At 38.5% G+C, this 20,344-nt stretch overlaps 1 protein-coding gene across 2 annotated transcripts in view; it reads left to right on the forward strand.

The window, feature by feature from the left end:
* The window catches only part of SDK2 (sidekick cell adhesion molecule 2), a 442,394-nt gene that overhangs the window by 191,766 nt on the left and 230,284 nt on the right, over nucleotides 1–20,344 (forward strand). For both annotated transcript variants that reach the window (XM_074224650.1, XM_074224651.1), the window contains exon 2: nucleotides 13,447–13,606. In XM_074224650.1, the coding sequence (XP_074080751.1) occupies nucleotides 13,447–13,606 (160 nt within the window). The remainder of the gene's footprint in view (nucleotides 1–13,446; nucleotides 13,607–20,344) is intronic.

Raw genomic sequence — 20,344 nt, forward strand, 5'->3', positions numbered from 1 at the left:
TCCAGGTTGAGAACAGTGAGAGAACTAGCAAAGGATTCATGGAGAAAATAGTACTTGAGCTAACATTTGAAAGAAATGAGAAGATTTTAATATATAGAAACTAAGGATTTGGGGTGATTTGGACAGACACAGAAGTGGGAAAGGAAAGAATGAGATTGGAAAATTACAAGTTAGTCAGCTTTGATTGAAGTATAGAGTACAGGAAAGGGAAGAATGTGATAAGGCTAGATAGGTAAGATAGTTAGGAGGGTCAGGTTAGAGCATCTTGACTATTAAGTCAAATGGTGAGCCTCTGAAAAGTTTGGATATGATCCACATTTGTAAAGTCAGACTTTCCCTGCAGGAAACAAGATCCATCTCCATGTTCTTAGGGGTGAAATTATACTTTCTCCAGGAGAGAAGCTCAAACCCAGATCTTTCTGATTTCTGAGTGCTCACTGCCCACTCTACTAATTTACCACAAAAGTGCTAAACCAATTCTAAAAACTGTACCTATTAAACTGCTTGGAATTGAGAGCCTTGAGATGTCCCTGGGGAAGCAAGGAGAGACTTTTTCATCTACACCCAAACCAGACTTCTGTTCCTATTAAAAACATTTTGGATACCATGGCTCTAGGACTAACAAAAATAAAAGCTTCAGATTCTCTTGATGATGACCAGAAGTGTCTGAGACATTACTGTACTCAGAAACAACATCCTTTTGGTAAGCAACCCCCATTGCTTCAGACATTTAAAGAACATAAAATGTGCAATCCTGTATCTTGGACATCTAGCTAAGATCAAAGATAAAGGAGAGCCCTGACATCTCTTTCTGTGCCCCTTCTTCTATGAAACTAAGGTGAAAGCTTGGATAGAAGACACAAATTTGGGTAATGCGTAGGGGGGGAAGGGCCACTTTGAAGTTAGAAGTCTTATAGGCCACAAGGAAGGAGTTAGTTGGTAGATAGAAATTAAAGATTACAGAGTAGAGATAATAATTCCAATCTTCTTGAGAAAAGGGGAGGACAGGTGTTTCATATAGTGGTACTTGTCTTGGGAAGGAGAAAAGCCTTCATTCAAAACCAAGATTAAAAAAGAAATATGATAATTTTTTTTTTACAAAATTATCTTATAGGGCAGCTAGGTGGTGCAGTAGATAGAGCACCAGTCCTGGAGTCAGGAGGATTTGAGTTCAAATGTGACTTGAGACACTATTAATTGAGACATTATTAATTACCTAGCTGTGTGACCTTGAGCAAATCACTTAATCCCATTACCTTAATAAAAGTTTTTAAAAAGTTATCTTACGTATTGTGTAATTTTTCTATCTTTTATTTTTTCCTTAAGGATATGCTTTTTCTCTTAACACATTCAATTTTGATCATTGTATAGCAAAGAAACAATATAAAAACATTTGGTGGGAGTGGGGGAAGGGAAGCAGGATTGGGGGGAAATTGTAAAATTCAAAAAAGAAAGTAAATAAAGAAACATAAGGAAAAAAGTAGAAGCATGTCTGAATGATGTGAGATGAGGAGGAGAGAGGGCTTCTCAGAAAATGGCTTGAATATTTCAGTGAAGTTTGAGTTGGTCAGGGCAAGGGTCCTATGGGGGTTTGAGGAGGAATAAAAAGGTTTGGAAAAGCCACTGTGGTGGACAGGATGGTGTACTATTTGGGGAGGTATAAAAAGATTTCTATAAGTGGTACTTCCCTCCCCCACCCATTAACCAAATTTATGTCTTCTATCCAGGTTCTCCTTTATCTTTGATCTTAGCCAGAAGATGTCCAAGATATAGGATTGTGCACTGTATGTTCTTTCAATATCGGAAGCAATAGGTTGCTAACCCAAGGGATGATACTGAGTTTCTCTCTTATTTGAAAGTTTGGATATCTCAGTCTCCTATCCAAATTCTCAAGAATTCTAAGAAATGAATGAGAACTGGATCAGGGAAGAGTGAGCATTCTGTTTCTCAGAATTTGGAAAACAGTCTTCAGTATCCTGTGTCCCTTGAAGAAAGGATGGTTCTGATTCTCCCCTTGCCAATATGACAATGAGCAGAGGCATATACTCTGTTTTCTTCTCTTATCCCCAACATACCCAACTATCTACACACTCACCTTCTAAAGACAGAGAATATATGTATATTTATGATAACTCTCCTTACCCCTTGTACTCTCTCCCCACCCCCTTTTCCTAAGAAAAAGTTCCAAGGTCCAAGGAAAACTCTTTTCTGGAAAATTGGTTTGGTGCCAGGAAAGAGCTATAGTGTGATACAAAAAGAACTCTTTGGGCTTTCCCTCCAAAAGTAAAAATTAAAAGATTAGATTATTTTTCTTAAAGGGAAAAAATTGACATTGGTTTCCCTTTGGAGAAACTATTTAGCCCCAAGAACCTAGTATCTAAAGATGATAATAGGAGTAGTTAGTGGAAAATCAAAGGAAAAAGAAAGGTAGCCCACAAGCCCCAGGCTTGTTATAGAAAATTAAAAAGAAATCTAGACCTAAGGGAAGAACCTTCACTCTTTACCTCTGAAAGCCTTTTTATCATTCAGATCAATCAATCAGCAAGTACTTATTGTGTCGGGCACTATGCTATGCATTGGGGATACAAAGACAAAATGGAATAATTAGACTTAATAAACATGTTCTATCCATGGAGATTACATGTATATAAAGGTATATAACCAAAATATCAATGTAAATTGTAACTACTGAGGAGATCATGAAAAATTTTATATGGAAAATGTCCATTTAGCACAATTTTGAAGGAAATTAGGATTAGAGGCAGCAGTGAAATGAGAGTTCATTCCAAATATGGCACCCAGTCAATACAAAGATGTGGAGGCAAGAGATAGAGTGTAAGGTGGAAGAAAAAAGCTATTTCTTTAGAAATATAGAATTCATGAAGGTGATATATATGGAATGATGCACTCCCAGAACAAGACTGGTTACATTTCCCCTTAGGCTTCTAGGATTGCTCTGAAGGAGTTGTTGTTATTGTTGTTGTTGTTGTTGTTGTATGTCCTTCATTTTCAAAGAAATCCATGGAAAAGGGAAAGGTCATGACTTGCAAGTGAATTCAGTTTAAGTGAGGTAAGGCTGTGCAAAGTCGCCAGCTTCACTCTCTCCTCCCAAACCAACTAGATTCAGTGGCAAGATACAGATCAGGATGACTTGAGTTGGCTCCAGATACAATGGAAGACCTTTTTAAGCTAAGGTCTTTTCAAGTTCCAATTTGTCTGAGGCAATGCCCATTGTGTGATAAAGCTAGGTAAGAAGAAATGAGGGGGGAAAAACGACAACTCTTACCTAGTCCCCCCACCAAAAAATCTATGTAGGTGGGGAAGACCCTCTGGCCTAAACAGAAGTTGCTATTTATACTCCCTGAGCCACCAGAGCCCAAAAAACAACCAAATGAAGCTTGGACTGAGACCCATTGTTGGCCAATCAATGAGAGCCAGAGTGATTTGGGTTTAAGACATGGTCTTCTACTTAACAAAAAAATCTAGCCTGTAAACCCCAAGATATTTTGCTAAGTTTCAGTGATCAAAATTTATATTCCTAGGGGCGGCTAGGTGACATCATGGATAGAGCACCAGCCCCGGAGTCAGGAGTACCAGAGTTCAAATCTGGCCTCAGACACCTAATAATTACCTAGCTGTGTGGCCTTGGGCAAGACACTTAACCCCCCATTGCCTTGCAAAAACAACAACAACAACATGTATATTCCTTTGGACAAAATGAGAGGTGGGAGGGGCATAAAAAAGGAGAAAGAAAAAAGGAGCAAAGGAACAAAATTAGAAATTGGCTTGATGTCCCATTTCAGTATTTTTCTCCCATGTTAACTACCAATGATTATTTCTCTAGTTCCATTTAACCAATTAATTCAACTAACTTTTCCAAGGGAACATTTATTTTTTGGACAGAAGTACAGACATTTTGCATACTACTTTGGTTCCTGGGGAGAGTGTGTTCAAACTTAATGCCATAGCTACATAATGTTTGCCCACCAAGATTTTTTTCCAAATGCAGCATAGCTTCTGGGTGATTCTTAATCTCAACTCAAATTATTCCTTAGAGCCTTGATGCTGAGCTCACTGACCATAAAAATCAATATGGGCTTTGTCCTTCAAACCTCTGCTTGACGTTCTGATTTTTCAAACCTCAAGCAACTGTAGTCTTTCCAGTCTTCTTCACCTAAGAGAAAGAAAGAATGAACACAACAGTGTTAGAAATAGCAACAGGACCATGTGTTTATTGAACCATAGATCCTCCATCTTCAGCACCTCTTTATGCTGAGGTTATTTGTCCTTGCCTCTTCAGTTGAATACAACCAGACATGAATGATGATGAGTCTTTGCCTTGGGAAGTTGGTGTCTTTTAAATGAGCCCAGTTCTGGTTCCTCAACTAATCAGAAAAGCTTCCCTTCACCACATGGTGGGTTAGTTAAGAGCCAGTTACAAAATGTTTGTGCATGTTCCAAAGTATAAGTGGGATTGCTTAAGCAGCACACTGCAAATTTTCATAAAATCTGGGCTCTTTGACCAGTTGTGAAGTGTTCTAAAGGCTAAACTAAGGACATTATATTTGATCCTAAAGACAATAAGGCATCATTGAGTTTTATCGAGTAATGACTCAACATCATCAAACCTTCACTTTAGGAAAATCACTTGGGCAATTATTTGGCAGATGGATTGGAGAGGGGAGATATTTGAGACAGGAAAACTAATTAGGAAGCTGTTTCAATAGACAGAAGAGAGCACAAAGCATGTGACTTTGGGAGCAGAAAGTAGAAGAAGGAAAGATATCATGACAGAAAAAAATGACAGGATTTGGCTACTGATCAGATCTGCACAGAGAGGAAGAATGAGGATTCAGGAATAGTGCAGAGAATAAAAACCTGGAAGACTATAAAGATGGTCTTTGACAGACATAAGGAAGTTTAAAGGGGAGGTGAGTGTGAATGAACACATGATGAGTTCAGCTTTATGGAATATTTGAATTATCTAATAGACAGTTGATGTACAACTGGAGCTGAGAAAAGAGCCTAGGGCTGGAGAGCTCTAACTTTGGAAATCATCGAGAGAGAGGATAATTAAGCCCATGAAAGCTGATAAGTTCACGGAGTAAGAAAGTATGGAGAAAAAAAATAGAAGAGTAACCAGGACAGAGCCATGAGGTACATTCACAATTAACAAGTTTGGTATGAATGGTGATCTAGTAAACAAAGACATGTAAGGGGAGAGAACCAAAAGGGAGCAGTGTTATAAAAACTCAAAAGAAAGTATATGTGGATGGAGAACGTGGTCAACAACATCACATTCTCAGACTTTGCAATTAAGATACCAGCCATTGGTAACTTTATCAGCTTTCATGAGCTTAATTATCCTCTCTCTCGATGATTTCCAAAGTTAGAATGCTCTTTCAGTTAGGTAATGGAACTCAAAACCCAAATTTCAAAGGGATAATAAGTCAAGGAAAGGAGAGGAAGTATGAAGAATGAGTATAGTTTTTCTAGGATATTGACTGATAAAGGGGGAAAAAAGAGATTGCTTGAAGAGATGGTGAGGATTTGTTGTTTTTTGTTTTAAGAATGAGGAATATTTAAATGCATTCATCTAGGAAGGAGTCAATAGATAGGGAGAGAATGAAGGTGAGAGAAAAGGAAGAGGATAATATTTTGGAAAAGATAAACAGTAATAGCATCAAGGTCTGATCATGGAGAGAGGGTTCATTTTTTCATCAAAGATTGTAGTAAAGGAGTTCAAGAAATAATGTCAAGGGGGGTGTGAGTTAAGGAGAAAGGAAGAAGAATCTTAATAGTCTCAATAAAGAATAGAGAGAGCAAATGATAAATAGTTAAAGGAAATGAATGGGAAATTTTCAGATGAAGAAATCAAAGCTATCTATAGTCACATAAAAAATGTTCTAAATCATTATTGATTAGAGAAATGCAAATTAAAACACCTTTGAGGTTCCATGTCACACCTATCAGATTAACTTACATGAAAGAAAAAGACAATGACATGCTGGAAGGGATGTGGAAAAAACAAAAACACTAATGCATTGATGATGAAGCTGTACCATACTCATTTTGGAGAACAAATTATGCTCAAAGGGCTATACAATTACATTTTCTTTGACCCAACAATACCAATACTTGGTCTGTATCCTAAAGAGATCAAAGAAAAAGAACAAGGAACTTTTTTGTGGAGGCAAAGAATTAAAACTTGAAGGGATGTCCATCAATTGAGGAATGGATAAACAAGTTGTAATTGTGATGGAATATTCTTGTGCTATAGGCAATGTCACAAGGGGTGGTTTTAAAAAAAAACTTGAGAAGACATGAATTGATGAAAGTGAAGTGAGTGGAACCAGGAGATCATTGCCCACAATAACAACAGTATTGTAATGATCAACTGTGAAAGACTTGGCTACTCTGATCAAGACATCACTAAGATAATTCCAAAGAGCACATGCTGAAAAATATTGTCCACCTCAAGAGAGAGAACTGATAAAACTCTGCAAATAATTTTTTCACTTTATTTTTCTTACTTTCTTTGCAACATAGCTAATATGGAAATAGTTTAACATTATTTGACATGTATCTATTGCTTGACTTTTCCATGAATGGGAGAGAATCTATAGGAAGGGAGAGAATTTGGAAATTAGATGAATGTAAAAATATATTAAAATATTAAAAATTTGTAAGAAAAGAAAAAAGGTATTTGGGTAGAAAATATGGGGAGAAGTCAGCTTAGAGCAGGGCTGTCCAAAATACAACCAACAAGCTGCATGTGGCCCACCTGTGAGTTTTAATTTTCACAAACAAAAAAATAATAATACTTTGCATGGAATGTGTATTAGATTTTTTTAAATTCCATCACTAATAAATAATCTCTGTTTTTAAGCAGTATTACAGATAGAACATATTGCACAGAATTTTCAATCAATCTGTGGGATGCGTTCCATCTGTACAATGCAGACTAGTCAGTATGCACCTATATTTGTACTGTTGTGTTGTCACTTTGTTGTTTTGTGTTTGCTTTCATTCTCCATGCCTGTCATATTGATGACATGCATTCCCCCACTTTCTAAGAAGTTAAAAGTACTATGACTTTTTGTAGTGCTTGCTAAACCTAACTAAGGTAAGACCACAAATTAACTATTATATTAGTGTACTGTATTTTTTAATTCTGGGTGTGGCCCTCAAATAATTAATTTCACGTGGCCTTAAGATAACTTAAGGTTGGATAGCCCTAGCTTAGTGGAAGAAATAGTGTGGAAGGCTTGAGGAGAGAAGATTTGGAACTTCATTTTGACAAGTGGACTAGGGAATCAATTAGGGAGATATAAAAAAAATTATCTTGGTAAGATTAGATAACAAAAATTTGTCATAAACTCAGTAACTTGGTTATATGATATCCTCCAACTCTGTATGGCAACTTGTGATTAGGAGTAAAGGAGACAGATGGTGGGAATCATCCAGAGTTAGGCATTGGCGAGGTATAATCACCAGTGGCACATCAGGACAAAAGATGCAGGAGCAGAAGACAGTGTAGAGATGAATTGGATAACTGTAAGTACAAGATTAGAAGTAATTGAAAGTGAGGTTAGAGTATGGGAGAATATCAAAGCTTGAAGGAAGTGACCATCATCGTGAGGTCAATGAATAGATTTAGGAAAGGGAATAGGTAGATATGGAATGATAGATTATTAACTGGTGAAAGGCTCTTGGAACTTTTGAACATAGCACTGGAGCCTTGTGAGTGATGGAAAGATCAAGGGTATGTCAATTCCTGCATGTGACTGAGAGAATGAATAGCAATTGGGCATGGAAGTTGAGAAGAATGAGGAATTAGAAAACTAGGGATTTGGAGGGAACATCATTCAAAGGATCTTATATCAGGATTTCTTGATATAAGGATCATATTAACAGAGTATAGGAAGGAAAAAGTTCAAGAGGGAAAAGACCTTCCAAAATTAATCGCTTCTTTTTTCTCTACCTCCAGGAAAAGTTATCTCACAATCTCCCAGACCTAGGGAGGTTACTTACCAGGGAAGTAATATAAAAACCTTCTTCTTTTTGAAAGTAACCTTATCCTACTTCACAGAGTCTGAGCCATTAACTGTAAAATCAAGGACAGTTTTATACACTTGACGTCTCATTTAAATATTACCTTTATATGTGCCCAAATATACATACTGTATTAGTATCACAGACTTAGAGTTAGAAGTGACATTTGAGGTCCTTGATTCTGACTTCTGATTTTTATAAATATGAATAAGACCCAAGGAACCCCACTTCAGGATATAAAGACCCAGTTTTTCTGGAAAGTCTTCATTCATCTCCCATCCCATTTTTCTTCTCCCCACACATACAACTCCTGCACCTTAAATTATTCTGCATATACTACCCTATGCTAATCTGTGCACATTTTATATATAACCAATAAAATATATTCTACTCAAGGTTAAGGACACTCCATGACCCCATTTGGGTGGGGCTTTTTTTTTGGCAAAGATACTAGAGTCGATTTTCATTTCCTTCTCCAGCTCATTTTGCATATAAGGAAACTGAGGTAAGCAATATTTAAGTGACTTGCCCAGGGTCACCAAGCTAATAAGTATCTGAGATCAGATTTGAACTCATGAACATGAGTCTTCCTGACTCAGACTATAAATTCAACATTCTATCCACTGAGCCACCTAGCTACCCCAGCACATATTATCCAATCTAATAAATCTTTACTGTTTAATCAAATCTGATTATAATGACATGGGTTACTTGTATATATATATATATACTAACATACATTGTAACCTCTCTATAATTTAATAGATAATTTTAAAGATTTTGCTATAGCTGAAGAATTCTGTACCCTTCAGACAAGTGATAAGCTAGGGTACCTGTTCCCTTACTCCTACATGTGCTTCTGCCCCTAACTAACTTTGCTTTTCTCTACTCCCACCCTGGAGAGCAGTTAGATGGCTCCATGGATAGAATACTGGGTGTGGAGTCAGGAAGACTTGAGCTCAAATCTGACCTCAAACCCCTAAAAGCTATGTGATCTTGGGTGAGTCACTTTAACTATCTTAATCCACTGGAAAAAGAAATGGCAAAGCACCTCAATATCTTTGCCTGGAAAACATCATCAGTAATGTGTTCCATGAAATCACAAAGAGTTGTACATTGCCTGAACAACTCCCCCAGCTAAGTGATGTAGAGGTGCAAGTTGAGACCATGGATAGAGCTCTAGTTCTGGAGTCAGAAAAATCTGATTTCAAATGTGGCCTCAGACATCTAATAATTGTGTAATAACATCTAATAAACTGTCATTTAACCTCTGTCTGCCTCAGTTTACTCATTTGTAAAGGGGGGATTATAACACCACCTACCCCTCAAGGTTATTATGAAACTCAAATGATTTTTATAGAGGACTTAACACAATGCCTTCACATAATAGGGTGTGCTTGGTAAATGACTACTTCCTGCCTTCATAACATCTGTATCTGTGTATTTCTGAATTGAAGCAGCTTATCCTGGAAAAACAAATGGTTATACTCAGCCCTATGGTATACCTTTTTTCCTGGACCCCAAAAGAGAGAATATTTTTCAGGTTCTGGTATAAACCGACTTCATTGAGGGGAGTGAGGAAGGGGCTCACCTATAGGAAAGTGTAGACACTTATTAATATCACCCTGGGTTTCCTGAGAACAAACCACTTCCTCTTTGTTCCCTTGGACACAGTGAGTCTGAGATCCAGATATGGACAATTTCAGCTTTCTGCCTCCTCCCTGTTTGCCAGATAAATAAAATATCAGTGTTTACCTGGGAGCAAATTGCCCAGCAGGCAAGTTTGCAAAGGCTAACAGTGTTTGTGGGTTTCTAGTGTGTGTTCATGCGACTGTGCACGTGGATGCATTAGGAGAGGGGGAGGGGAACCTGTTTTTTTGTGTGTGTGTGTGTGTGTGTGTGTGTGTGTGTGTGTGTGTGTGTGTATGCCTACCTCTGACTATTCCTGGCTTGGAGTCATTCCCCATATCGAGGGGATTTAATCACTTTGGGGGCTGAGAATATTATTGTTTTAAAACAAACAAGTGATGACAGGAACTAAAGGAGGGTTTTTAAGAACGGATTCAAAGGGTTCTTGAAAGCTGCCAGGGAATATGAATGTGCCTTTGAAGCAGGAAAAGCTCCCATTTGTTCAGTTGAGAGTAGAGTTTACCTCAATATATCATTTTCCTTAGTAAATGGATGCCCATTGTCTCCTCCTCCCTTCCCACACTTCCCTCTCCTCGCAAACTCTAAGATGGATCAGGAGAGGGGCTGTTCTATTGAGACCCAATAGCACAAACTGGAGGACTTTTGGAGTTATGGAATAAGCAGTTTACTAAAAAGGTATAGGAGAGTAAGGGAAGAATTCTCTGGAACCCACAGAAATCCCCTATAAGCATCTCCCATCGTGGCCTCTGCCTTGAACAGCTGGCCAGCCACAGTTGGCAGACCAGTCTGGCATGAATTCCATATCTATTCCTTCCCAACCTTGAGACACACCCAAATGACTTTCCATCTCATTCATCTCCTTAGCTTCCCCCACCCCAACCTGAGAAGGCAACTCCTTTTGTTCTGTTCATTGGAGAGAATTTAAGAGAGTTCACTGACCAACTGAAGGTGGCCCTATCACGGGCAGGTGTTGAATCTCCTTTTATATTCAAGACCTGCTATTGCAAGACCCTGATTCTCCCAAGAGAAAAAGGCAGATTGGGAATATCTTCCTCATATTCACAGTTGTCTCTAAATACAATGCCTCCAGGTGGGAGTAGAGAGTTTTCTGAAACTGAAGGTACTCAAGTGGTTGGATGACCTGCTTGTCCTGGATCCAGGATTCAGAATTTGTTTAGCAATTTAGTTAGGTTCCTTTTTTTTTCCTTTTCTGGTGACTGGGGTTAAGTGACTTACCCGGGGTCACATAGCTTGGATCTGAGGCCAGATGTGGAGTCAGGTCATCCTGATCAGGAGTTTTATCCACTGGTACCTAGTTGTCCCTGACTAGGGGCTTTCTAAGATAACCCTAGGCTCATTCTAACTTTGTCCATTCTTCTAATAGATTATAAGCTCCATGAGGGTCAGGACTATCTTATTTCATTTTGTTGTAGCTTTGACACCTAACATATGGTAGATGCTTAAATGTTTGTTGACTTGATTTTTGCTTAGCAATGGTTTCTTGAGTTACCTGTACTGAGTCAAAAAAGAAAAAAAATTGAAGGGCAGATCCTTTTCCTACCCATTGAGAGTATAATTTTTCTACACCCACCCATTCCCTCTGCCTCATGGGAAATTGAGGGCAATTCTCTCCCTTCACCACTACTGGGACTAGGCAATGAATTGACTTACCCAAATCCACTCTCTCATTCTTCTCTTTGCCTTACATTCTTTCTTCCCTACCAGACTTGATGTTTCCTCCCTCTTATTGGCCAAGATAAAAAAAGAGAGAGGGAGAACTAGAGAGTTTGGGCCCCACAACTTCATTTGCAAACTAATGTTGTTATCCTAACAAGTCTCACTGTCTGCCATCCCTTGAAGGATGTCAGCAGAGATGGAGACAGATTCGGGGCTAGAATTGCATTATCTCCAGTGGTGAAGAGCATGTGCTCCATGGGGGCTAACTTAATCATGTCAGAGGGGTTACAGTGACTTTGCTTTTAGATTTAGCAAGAACTCAGATCTGCAGAAACAATGAGAGCAATCATTTCCCTGATACAAACTTGGTCAGATGGTCTGACCACCACTCAGTGCATGTCTCAGGCCTTCCCCAAAATGGGATAGGGCAAGGTGGGGAACAGGGAGGGGTAAAGACTGAGATGGGTGGTCTGAGGCCTCCCAAAAGGAATAGGGGTAGAGAAGACAAAAGGTGTCATCATTCCTGGAAAGAGGTCTATGAAGTATGCTGCTTTCATATAATTCAGTGGATCAAAGTTCTTAAGAGACAACCTAGAAGACCTAAAAATTCTAAAATGTATTGAGTTATTTTGAGTTGAGAATAGCAAATTAGCCATCTTATAAACTCTTGAGCTCCTGAGTCCCTCTTTGTTCAGTACCTTCAATTGCCTGTATTTTGAAAAAGTGAATTCCCACTGAATTGGAGTCATTGAGCTGATAGAAAAATGTGATTCAGTGAAGAAAAATGTAATTGGTGTCAGGGAACCTGGGTTTGAATCCTGATCCTTTCAACCTGTGTTACTTTGGACAAGTCACTTAATCTTTATGGACCTCAGTGACCTCATCTGCAAAGTGAGTGGATAGAATTAGGTATTCTCAGATATTCCTTTCATTTCCAGGTCTATGATTTCCAGGCTTCAATTCTTACCTTCCTTGGCTTCAGTTATCTCATCTGTAAAATGAATGTATCAAAATAGAAGAATGAGGGGCAGCTAGATAGAGCATTGGCCCTGGAGTAAGGAGGACCTGAGTTCAAATCAGGCCTCAAACACTTAATAATTACTTGGTTGTGTGACCTTGGGCAAGTCACTTAACCCCATTGCCTTGCCCAAAAAAATGACAACAAATAAAATAGAGGAATGTGTTTTATCTGACTAGGTTTATTTGTTACAAGGGCTTTGTTTTATCTTTTTTTTTTCCCCTGGGGTGGAGTGAGAGGAGTAGAAACATAGGGATAGGGAAAAGAAAGCTGAGTTGCACAGTAGGTAGAGCACCAGAGACAGGAAGACCCCAATTCAAATATGACCTCAGATACTTATTAGCTTATTAGCATGACCTTAGGAAAGTCACTTAACTCTGTGTGCCTCAGTTTTCTCATCCGTAAAATGAGTTGAACAAGGAAATGGCAAATGACACCAATATCTTTGCTAAAAAGACCCCAGAAGGAGTCATGAAGAGTTAGATATGACTAAATTAACTGAACAACAAGTAAGGGAAAGAAAAGGGAAGGAAATCATGTCATTGAAACACAGAAAAGCAGAACAGCTTTGAAAGCTGCATATTGAACTTACCATATATTTAAAAAGAAAAGCAAGTTCTATATAATGCAGTTTCATGTAGAATTTTGTTTTTCTGTTCTATTATGTCAATGAAAATGGTCATTTATTTTGGTGTTTATGAAGTTCAGAAGAAAAATAGAATTTAAAAAAATTTAAATGTTAGGTTTAGATTATATGGTCTGAGAGGTCCCTTTCAGTGCTATATCTTTGACCCTAGAATCATGTGATCCTTGGACAAGTTACTTAATAATTCTGGACCTCCATTCCCTCATCTATAAAGTGAGTTGAACTAAATATTGTCCCTGAACCTCTGGTCCTTATAGGCCTGTTGAAATGTGTGGGGAAAGGGAGTGTGACAAAGTGAGGAGGACCAGAGAGACAAAAAGAACTTAAGAGACAGTTGTATGTTCTTTTCTGATAAAAAGGAGATCATTTAAGCCAACTTATGTCACTCTGTGCTTCGCAGATGATGTCTCCCCATATTTCAAGACAGAGCCTGTCCGAACTCAAGTGCATTTGGAAGGGAACCGCCTGGTGCTTACATGCATGGCAGAAGGCAGCTGGCCTCTGGAGTTCAAGTGGCTGCACAACAACCGAGAACTAACTAAATTCTCTCTGGAGTACAGGTAAACCCCATCTTTGTCTCCACCTCTTTACAATCAATCATTGATCACCTTGCTCTTTGGCTAAAGACATCATGATGGCTGGAAATAAATTCAGGATAACAGGGAATTCAGAGATGGAGGAGATGAGTTCAAGTCCTATCCTCTGGCTATATAATGTTGATTAAGGAATTTCTCCTCTGTGGGATTCAGGTGCATCATCTGTAAAAAGAGGGAGCTAGAAGAGATTATCTCTAAGTTCCCTTCCAGCTCTAAATCCTCTGATTCTGTGAAAGGCCAGCCCCTGAATCTCATCATTTTCTCATTTTCTCTTCTTCAATCTCAGGAAGCCCATCTGCACCTGTTCTTTCTATCAAGGTCATAGCTCCATCCAACCTCTAACACTCCTAGGCTCCAGGATTAGATAGATAGATAGATAGATAGATAGGTAGGTAGATAGATAGATAGATAAATGATAGAGATAGAGATAGAGATAGAGACAGAAACAGAGACAGAGACAGAGATAGATTAGATAGATATAGATATGTTAAGGGATATTCTTGCAACTGGAGCAGGATTTATACTTGGTATTATCTCTCCATCTGGAAATTCTATTTCCTCCTCCACTTAACATCCATTCACCCAAAAAGAACCCCATGGGTTCTTAACCACTTCCCTTAGAAGGAATTTAGAGGCTCAATGATATGCTAAACTTAGAAGCCTGTGTTTCATTGTGATCTAGGAGCCTGTTCTCACTATATCTCAAGTAGGAGAAGATATCATGAGTGGTAGAAGAGGCGTATATACCCATGGGACACCAGAAGCCTACCTCTCTACATAGGGAGGCACCCCTAATAGGTAGCACTTCACTTGGATGAGGCTACAGGCTTACTTGGGGAGGCAAGAAGATGGTAACCCAAAGGCTGATGTTTTCTCTTCTCCTTCTCCAGACAAAAGAGGAAAGCTTGTAGGGAAGCTGAAGCGGGGAGAGGGAAAGCCAAATCATGCTTACCTATCCTGACTCAAGACCTAAATCTGTGCCAGGGGACTCCAGCACATCTTTAAATACTTGCTGATCTGTCTCCCACCCTTATCTTTTCATCTCTGCCACAAGAGGGTTACCTGGTTACAGGCAACCTATGGCAGCAATTAATTCCCAAGTTTGATGTGCACTAATCGGTACTGTCAGTATCATTCAGGGTAGTGATTACCTTGCTTTGGAGAGGCTGTTACAAATTGGTTGCCAGAGCCAGGGGGAATGAAAATGAGAGGTGTGGGGATTTAATTGGTTGAATGAATGCAATTCTTCCCAAGAAAAGAAGAAGGGTAAAATTGGAAACCTCTCTAAGATAATAGGAAAGAGAAGGGAGTGATGAGAGAGGCTATTGGAAAGCAGGTTGCCTTCTATCCTGCTCCATAAAGGTAGGGAGTTGGCCAGGACTAGGATACAAAAATCAAAACTTTAAAAACATGCCATTGGATAAAGGATTTTGTATTTGGAGTCAGAAAGATCTGGGTTCAAATTATCTTCAGATACATGATAGTTGGGTGACCCTAGATAAGCCACTTAGTCACACTGAACTTTATTGCTTTCATCTGTAAAATAGGAATAATAATATCTAACTTACAGGGGTGTTGTGGAAATCATATGAGATAATTTATGTTAAGTGATTTTGCAATTTTTCAAAGGTCATATAAATAGAGAATGGGGCAGGACCTATGATTTTTCAGGTTTTGAGAACTGTCAAATGAGGAAAATCCTTCAGTACCAGCTCTGCAACTTATGATCTTAGATCAAGGACAATAAAGGGTTAAGTGACTTCCAAGGTTGTACTTCCTGTCTCTGTCATAGATAGGTCTTGAACTCAGATTTTCCTTGCTCTGAAGATTCTATTCTTTGTCCATTATACCCATACTGCCTTTGGTTATATAAATGCGAACTATAGACTTTATTATTATGGGAAAACACATACACCAGAAAAGCCAATTACCCACCAATGGGACATGCTAAACAATAGGCAGAAGAGCTAGGTCAAGTTCTGACCCAAGGCTCTACAATACTTGACAAATATCTGTTCTCCGGAGCCACCTTCTGTAAATTGGAGTCATCCCTCTGGGAGAGAAGAACAGAGGATGATCTATGTATGAGACATGATATGTCTATCACATCTTTGTGGGACACTGACTGCTTTTTTTACCAGCAAAGTAGCTCATGACATTGTAGATGGAAAAGACTATTATTATTATTATTATTATTATTATTATTATTATTATTATTATTATCTAAGGATGTAAGAAGAACCAGGTTCTGGCAAAAGCTTTGTCCCCATCAAGTTATATGACCTTGGGCGAGTCACGACCTTCTTTACAATTCAGCTTTCTCTTTTGTAAAATAAGGACTTGGGGAACTTTAGGGTCCCTTCTAGTTCTGACATTCAATGTTTCTATGATCATTTCATTGTACCAACAGCACCTTGCAGCATTTCAGTGAGCAAGGAGATGGACAGGGATGATAATCTCCAATTTACAGAAGGAAAACTGATCAAATTCACTGTCAGTTAAAGAAGAAATCAGGAAAACAAGATTAAGAATCAGAAGTTTTACCTCCTAGACAATTACATTCTACTCTTGACTATAGTGCCTAAAATTCAACTGCATTTCCCACTCCCACTCTGAAGAAAGAACCTTGCAATCAATTTTATATATGTGTGGATTTGTGATTCTTGGAATAGAGAATGGGGAGGCTAATTTTTTTTGGAAGGGGGCAGAAATCTACTAAAGACAGTTCTGTGGATATGATAGAGGCAGTGTGTGAGTATAACTGTGCAAAGGGGTTGTATATATTTTAAAAACAGAGACAGATAGAAAGAAAGAAAGAAAGAAAGAAAGAAAGAAAGAAAGAAAGAAAGAAAGAAAGAAAGAAAGAAAGAAAGAAAGAAAGAAAGAAAGTTAAAATTTTTAGTAAGCACTAATAAGTGCTTATGAGGCTAAATGCTGAAATAAAATGCAAGATAAATGGTCCCTGCCTTTGACAAGTTTACATTCTAATGTGGAAGGTTTACACGTAAAAAAGTACCTTGATTTACAAATGGTCAGAAAGTAACTTGGAGGAGAGGGCCCAGCTTCCTAAGAGATAAGTCAAAAGCTATCCTATTAGAGCCAGGGGAGTTCCAGAGGCAGAATCCAAGGTTGCAGTGGGAAGTGGTAAAGTGGGGTATGAGATGGTGGCCAAAGTGTAGGAGGAGATTGTCAGGAAGGAAAAGAGTAGGTTTGTTTCTGTGTGTGTGTGTGTGTGTTATGTCTATATGTATATGATTATAGCTATTCTTTCTACATCACAGGGGATGAGGAGAAGACCCCACACAATCTGGAAAATCCATGTAAAATTTTTTGGCTCTCCCTTCATACTAGAGAAGAAACCTGAATTATTATGGTATTAAAAGATAAAATATGTTGATATTATATAATATTATACATAGTTTATGAATTTCTGAGTTTCTAAATTTATTCTGTATTATCTGTGGCTTCTGCAAAACTTCCCAAAGCTGGGATGGCTAGGTGGCACAGTGGATAAAGCACCAGCCCTGGAGTCAGGAGTACCTGGGTTCAAATCCAGTCTCAGACACTTAATAATTACCTAGCTGTGTGGCCTTGGGCAAATACATATATATGTATATATATGTATATATATACATATATATGCATATGAATTATATATATCTATATCTTTGTGATTATGTGTTAACATGTATATTAGTTAATGTGTATGGAAAGAGCAGCATGGAATAGTGGGTAGAGTGCTTGGCCTGGCATCAGGAAGACCTGTATTCAAACTTCACCTCTGACACTTAGTAACTGTGTTGACTATGAGAAATTTAGGTAACTTCTTGTGCCTTGGGTAATTCCTTAGGTCTTAGAAACTGCCTAGAAAGGAAATGAACTACCCCCTGGGAGGACTTCCCCAAAGACTAAAAGACTACTTTGTATAGAAGAATATTTTTTTTGGTATGGGTTTTAGGTATGTCCTTTCCAACTCTGAAATTCAATGATTCTTAGCTTCTTGCAAATAGAAATTATTTCATTTATATCCCAATGACTAGCTCATTGTGGAAGTTTAATAAATACTTGTCAATTAATTAATTCATAGATGGAGGATGAAAGGAATTCTTACACTGAGTGTTCCTTTATATGATATTTTCACTATAAAGGGTCACAATAAGGTATTGTGATTGAGGTTTAACAAACATTTCAGAATTTAAATGGCCACTTCTTAATCACCAAGGGTGATTCTTCATTTATTTCCCAGTTTTCAGAGCATGGGGTAGATTCTTTTTGGCTCATCTTCAACAATGAACTTCCATATTTCCTCCAGTGAGTAAAAGTTGTGCAAAGTCAAGTTTACTGAATTAAGTTGGTGGAGCAGGGGAATAGCATTATTAGTTCCAAATGAGATATAACCATAAAGGTTTTCTGGGAGGAAGAAGAGAGGGATAAGCATTAATTCGGTTCCCACTATGTTCCAAACATGGGTAGCTAGGTGGCACAGTGGATAGAGTGCTGGACCTAGAGTCAAAAGACTTGAGTTCAAATCCAGCCTCAGACACTTACTACCTGGTGACCTTGGCAGGTCACTTAACCCTATTTACCATAGTTTCCTCATCTATGAACTGGAGAATGAAATGACAAACCACTCCAGTATCTCTCCCAAGAAAGCTCCAAAAGAGTGGGAGACAACTGAAATGATTAAATAAGAAAAATGTACCACACATTGCCCTGAAATCATGTTACAAATAGTGACAACATTGTGATACATTGGAAAAGGCTCAGTCTGGATTCACACTACCAGAGTTCAAGTCTCACTTCTGATGTTTAATATGTTGGGCAAGTCACCTAACTTCCTTGGGTTTCAGTTTCCCTATCTTTAAAATGAGATTAAGAATTCTTGGTCTGGGGTGGCTAGTGGCACAGTGGATAAAGCTCCAGCCCTGTAGTCAGGAGTACCTGGGTTCAAATCTGATCTCAGACACTTAATAATTACCTAGCTGTGTGACCTTGGGCAAGCCACTTAACTCCATTTGCCTTGCAAAAATCCAAAATAAAATAAAATGAGATGAGGTTAGGCTATGCTATCACAACTAATATACATATGAGGCCTCATCTGCAGTAAATATGATAAGGGAGGTCCCCACATAGTCCTCTAATCATTGAATTTATGAACAAGCATTTATACTATTATTATATCTACATATATAACCATGCACAGATGGCAAACACACACATACACACACACAGACACAAACACACACATACACACAAACACAGAGTTGTCCATTGTGTTGCTGTGTAACTGAGTCCTTTCTTCATCCTCTGCTCCAGAGGGCAAAATGTCACAAGTCTACAAGGGCTTTTCTTTGGGTTAGGGCAGGGTAAATTAAGAGCAAGGCAGAGCAGGTAAAGACCAGGAAAAGATAAGAGACATTCTGTACTTTCCTCCCCCCCCCTCCCGCTCCATTTTCCACCATTATAAAAAAAAAGGGAGAAATAATCTTGCCCAATAGGCATACATTCTTTTTGTGTAAGTTAAATTGAAAGCTAGAAAAACCAAATAAGGTACATTATCCATTTTTAAAAGTAAAAGTCCAGAGGCCATCTCATTTGTCCAATTGACTTCATAAGAAATGTAGTACCAATATCTCTTATTATAAGGTTTAAAAAATATGCTGAATACATGAAAACATTCTCTAAGGTCTTATGCAGAAAGAACCCAAAATGTTCAGTGTTGACTTAGCTTGTGTGTGTGTGTGTGTGTGTGTGTGTGTGTGTGTGTGTGAGAGAGAGAGAGAGAGAGAGAGAGAGAGATTAAGAGAGAAAGAGTTGGTGATCTCTTGTAACAGACATGTCATCCAACATGTGTTGGGAAAATCAGAAGGGTCTGTTATGAAAAACTGCATCCTGGTAGTTAGCAGTTATTCATCATATATCCTTTTCATTTTTCCCAAAGCATTCTTCACCTCACAGTATTAGCTGGTTTCTGATACAGGGCTCTTTGGTTATCCTTGTTGCTGCCTTTTCTCTATGGTTTTCAGCTTCCATTTTCTACCTTCCTTCAGGAGAGGAGGGGAAAGGGGGCTGGGGCAAGATTTTATCCACAGACTTCAATTCCTCTATAGCACCCAAATTACCCACTACTCACCCCAAAATGGAATATACCCTCACTCTAGAATTTTAGTGCTGTCAAGAGGAGGTGCTTAACAGGGGCAAAGAGAAAGATTGAGTGACCCTGAATTTGCTATCTTCCTGGCTATCTGTGTTTTTATCCTTTTCTGCTGAGCTACCATTGTCTGTGATATTGTTACTAAGTGAGGAGAAAGATCAGCAGAGGAAGAGAAACACCTAAAGTCTGTCTGGCTCTAAGAAGGCTTCTCTGAAACTTATCAGAATAAATGATGAAAGGAAATTTCCAAAGCCACCTCTTGTTCAACCTTCCTCATCATTCAACCTTCTTGTCTGTGTCTTACCTTGGAAGAGAGAGAGAAAATAAGGAAAAGAGGAAAATATTGAAGGAAGGAATAAAGAGTAGTGACAACAATGGCCTGGTCAGGCAGAGAATATGACATTCATTCAATCACAGAAAAGGGTTTTCTTGATCACCTGCTATCTGCTGAGTGCTTTGCTTGGTACTGTGTAGGATGCAAGATAGGTAGGTAGTCAGGCAGGTAGGTAGGTAGGTAGATAGCTTGGTAGGTAGGTAGGAAGGTAGAA

The sequence above is a fragment of the Macrotis lagotis genome, chromosome 2 (assembly GCF_037893015.1).
Source record: "Macrotis lagotis isolate mMagLag1 chromosome 2, bilby.v1.9.chrom.fasta, whole genome shotgun sequence".
Taxonomy (NCBI): Eukaryota; Metazoa; Chordata; class Mammalia; order Peramelemorphia; family Peramelidae; genus Macrotis; species Macrotis lagotis.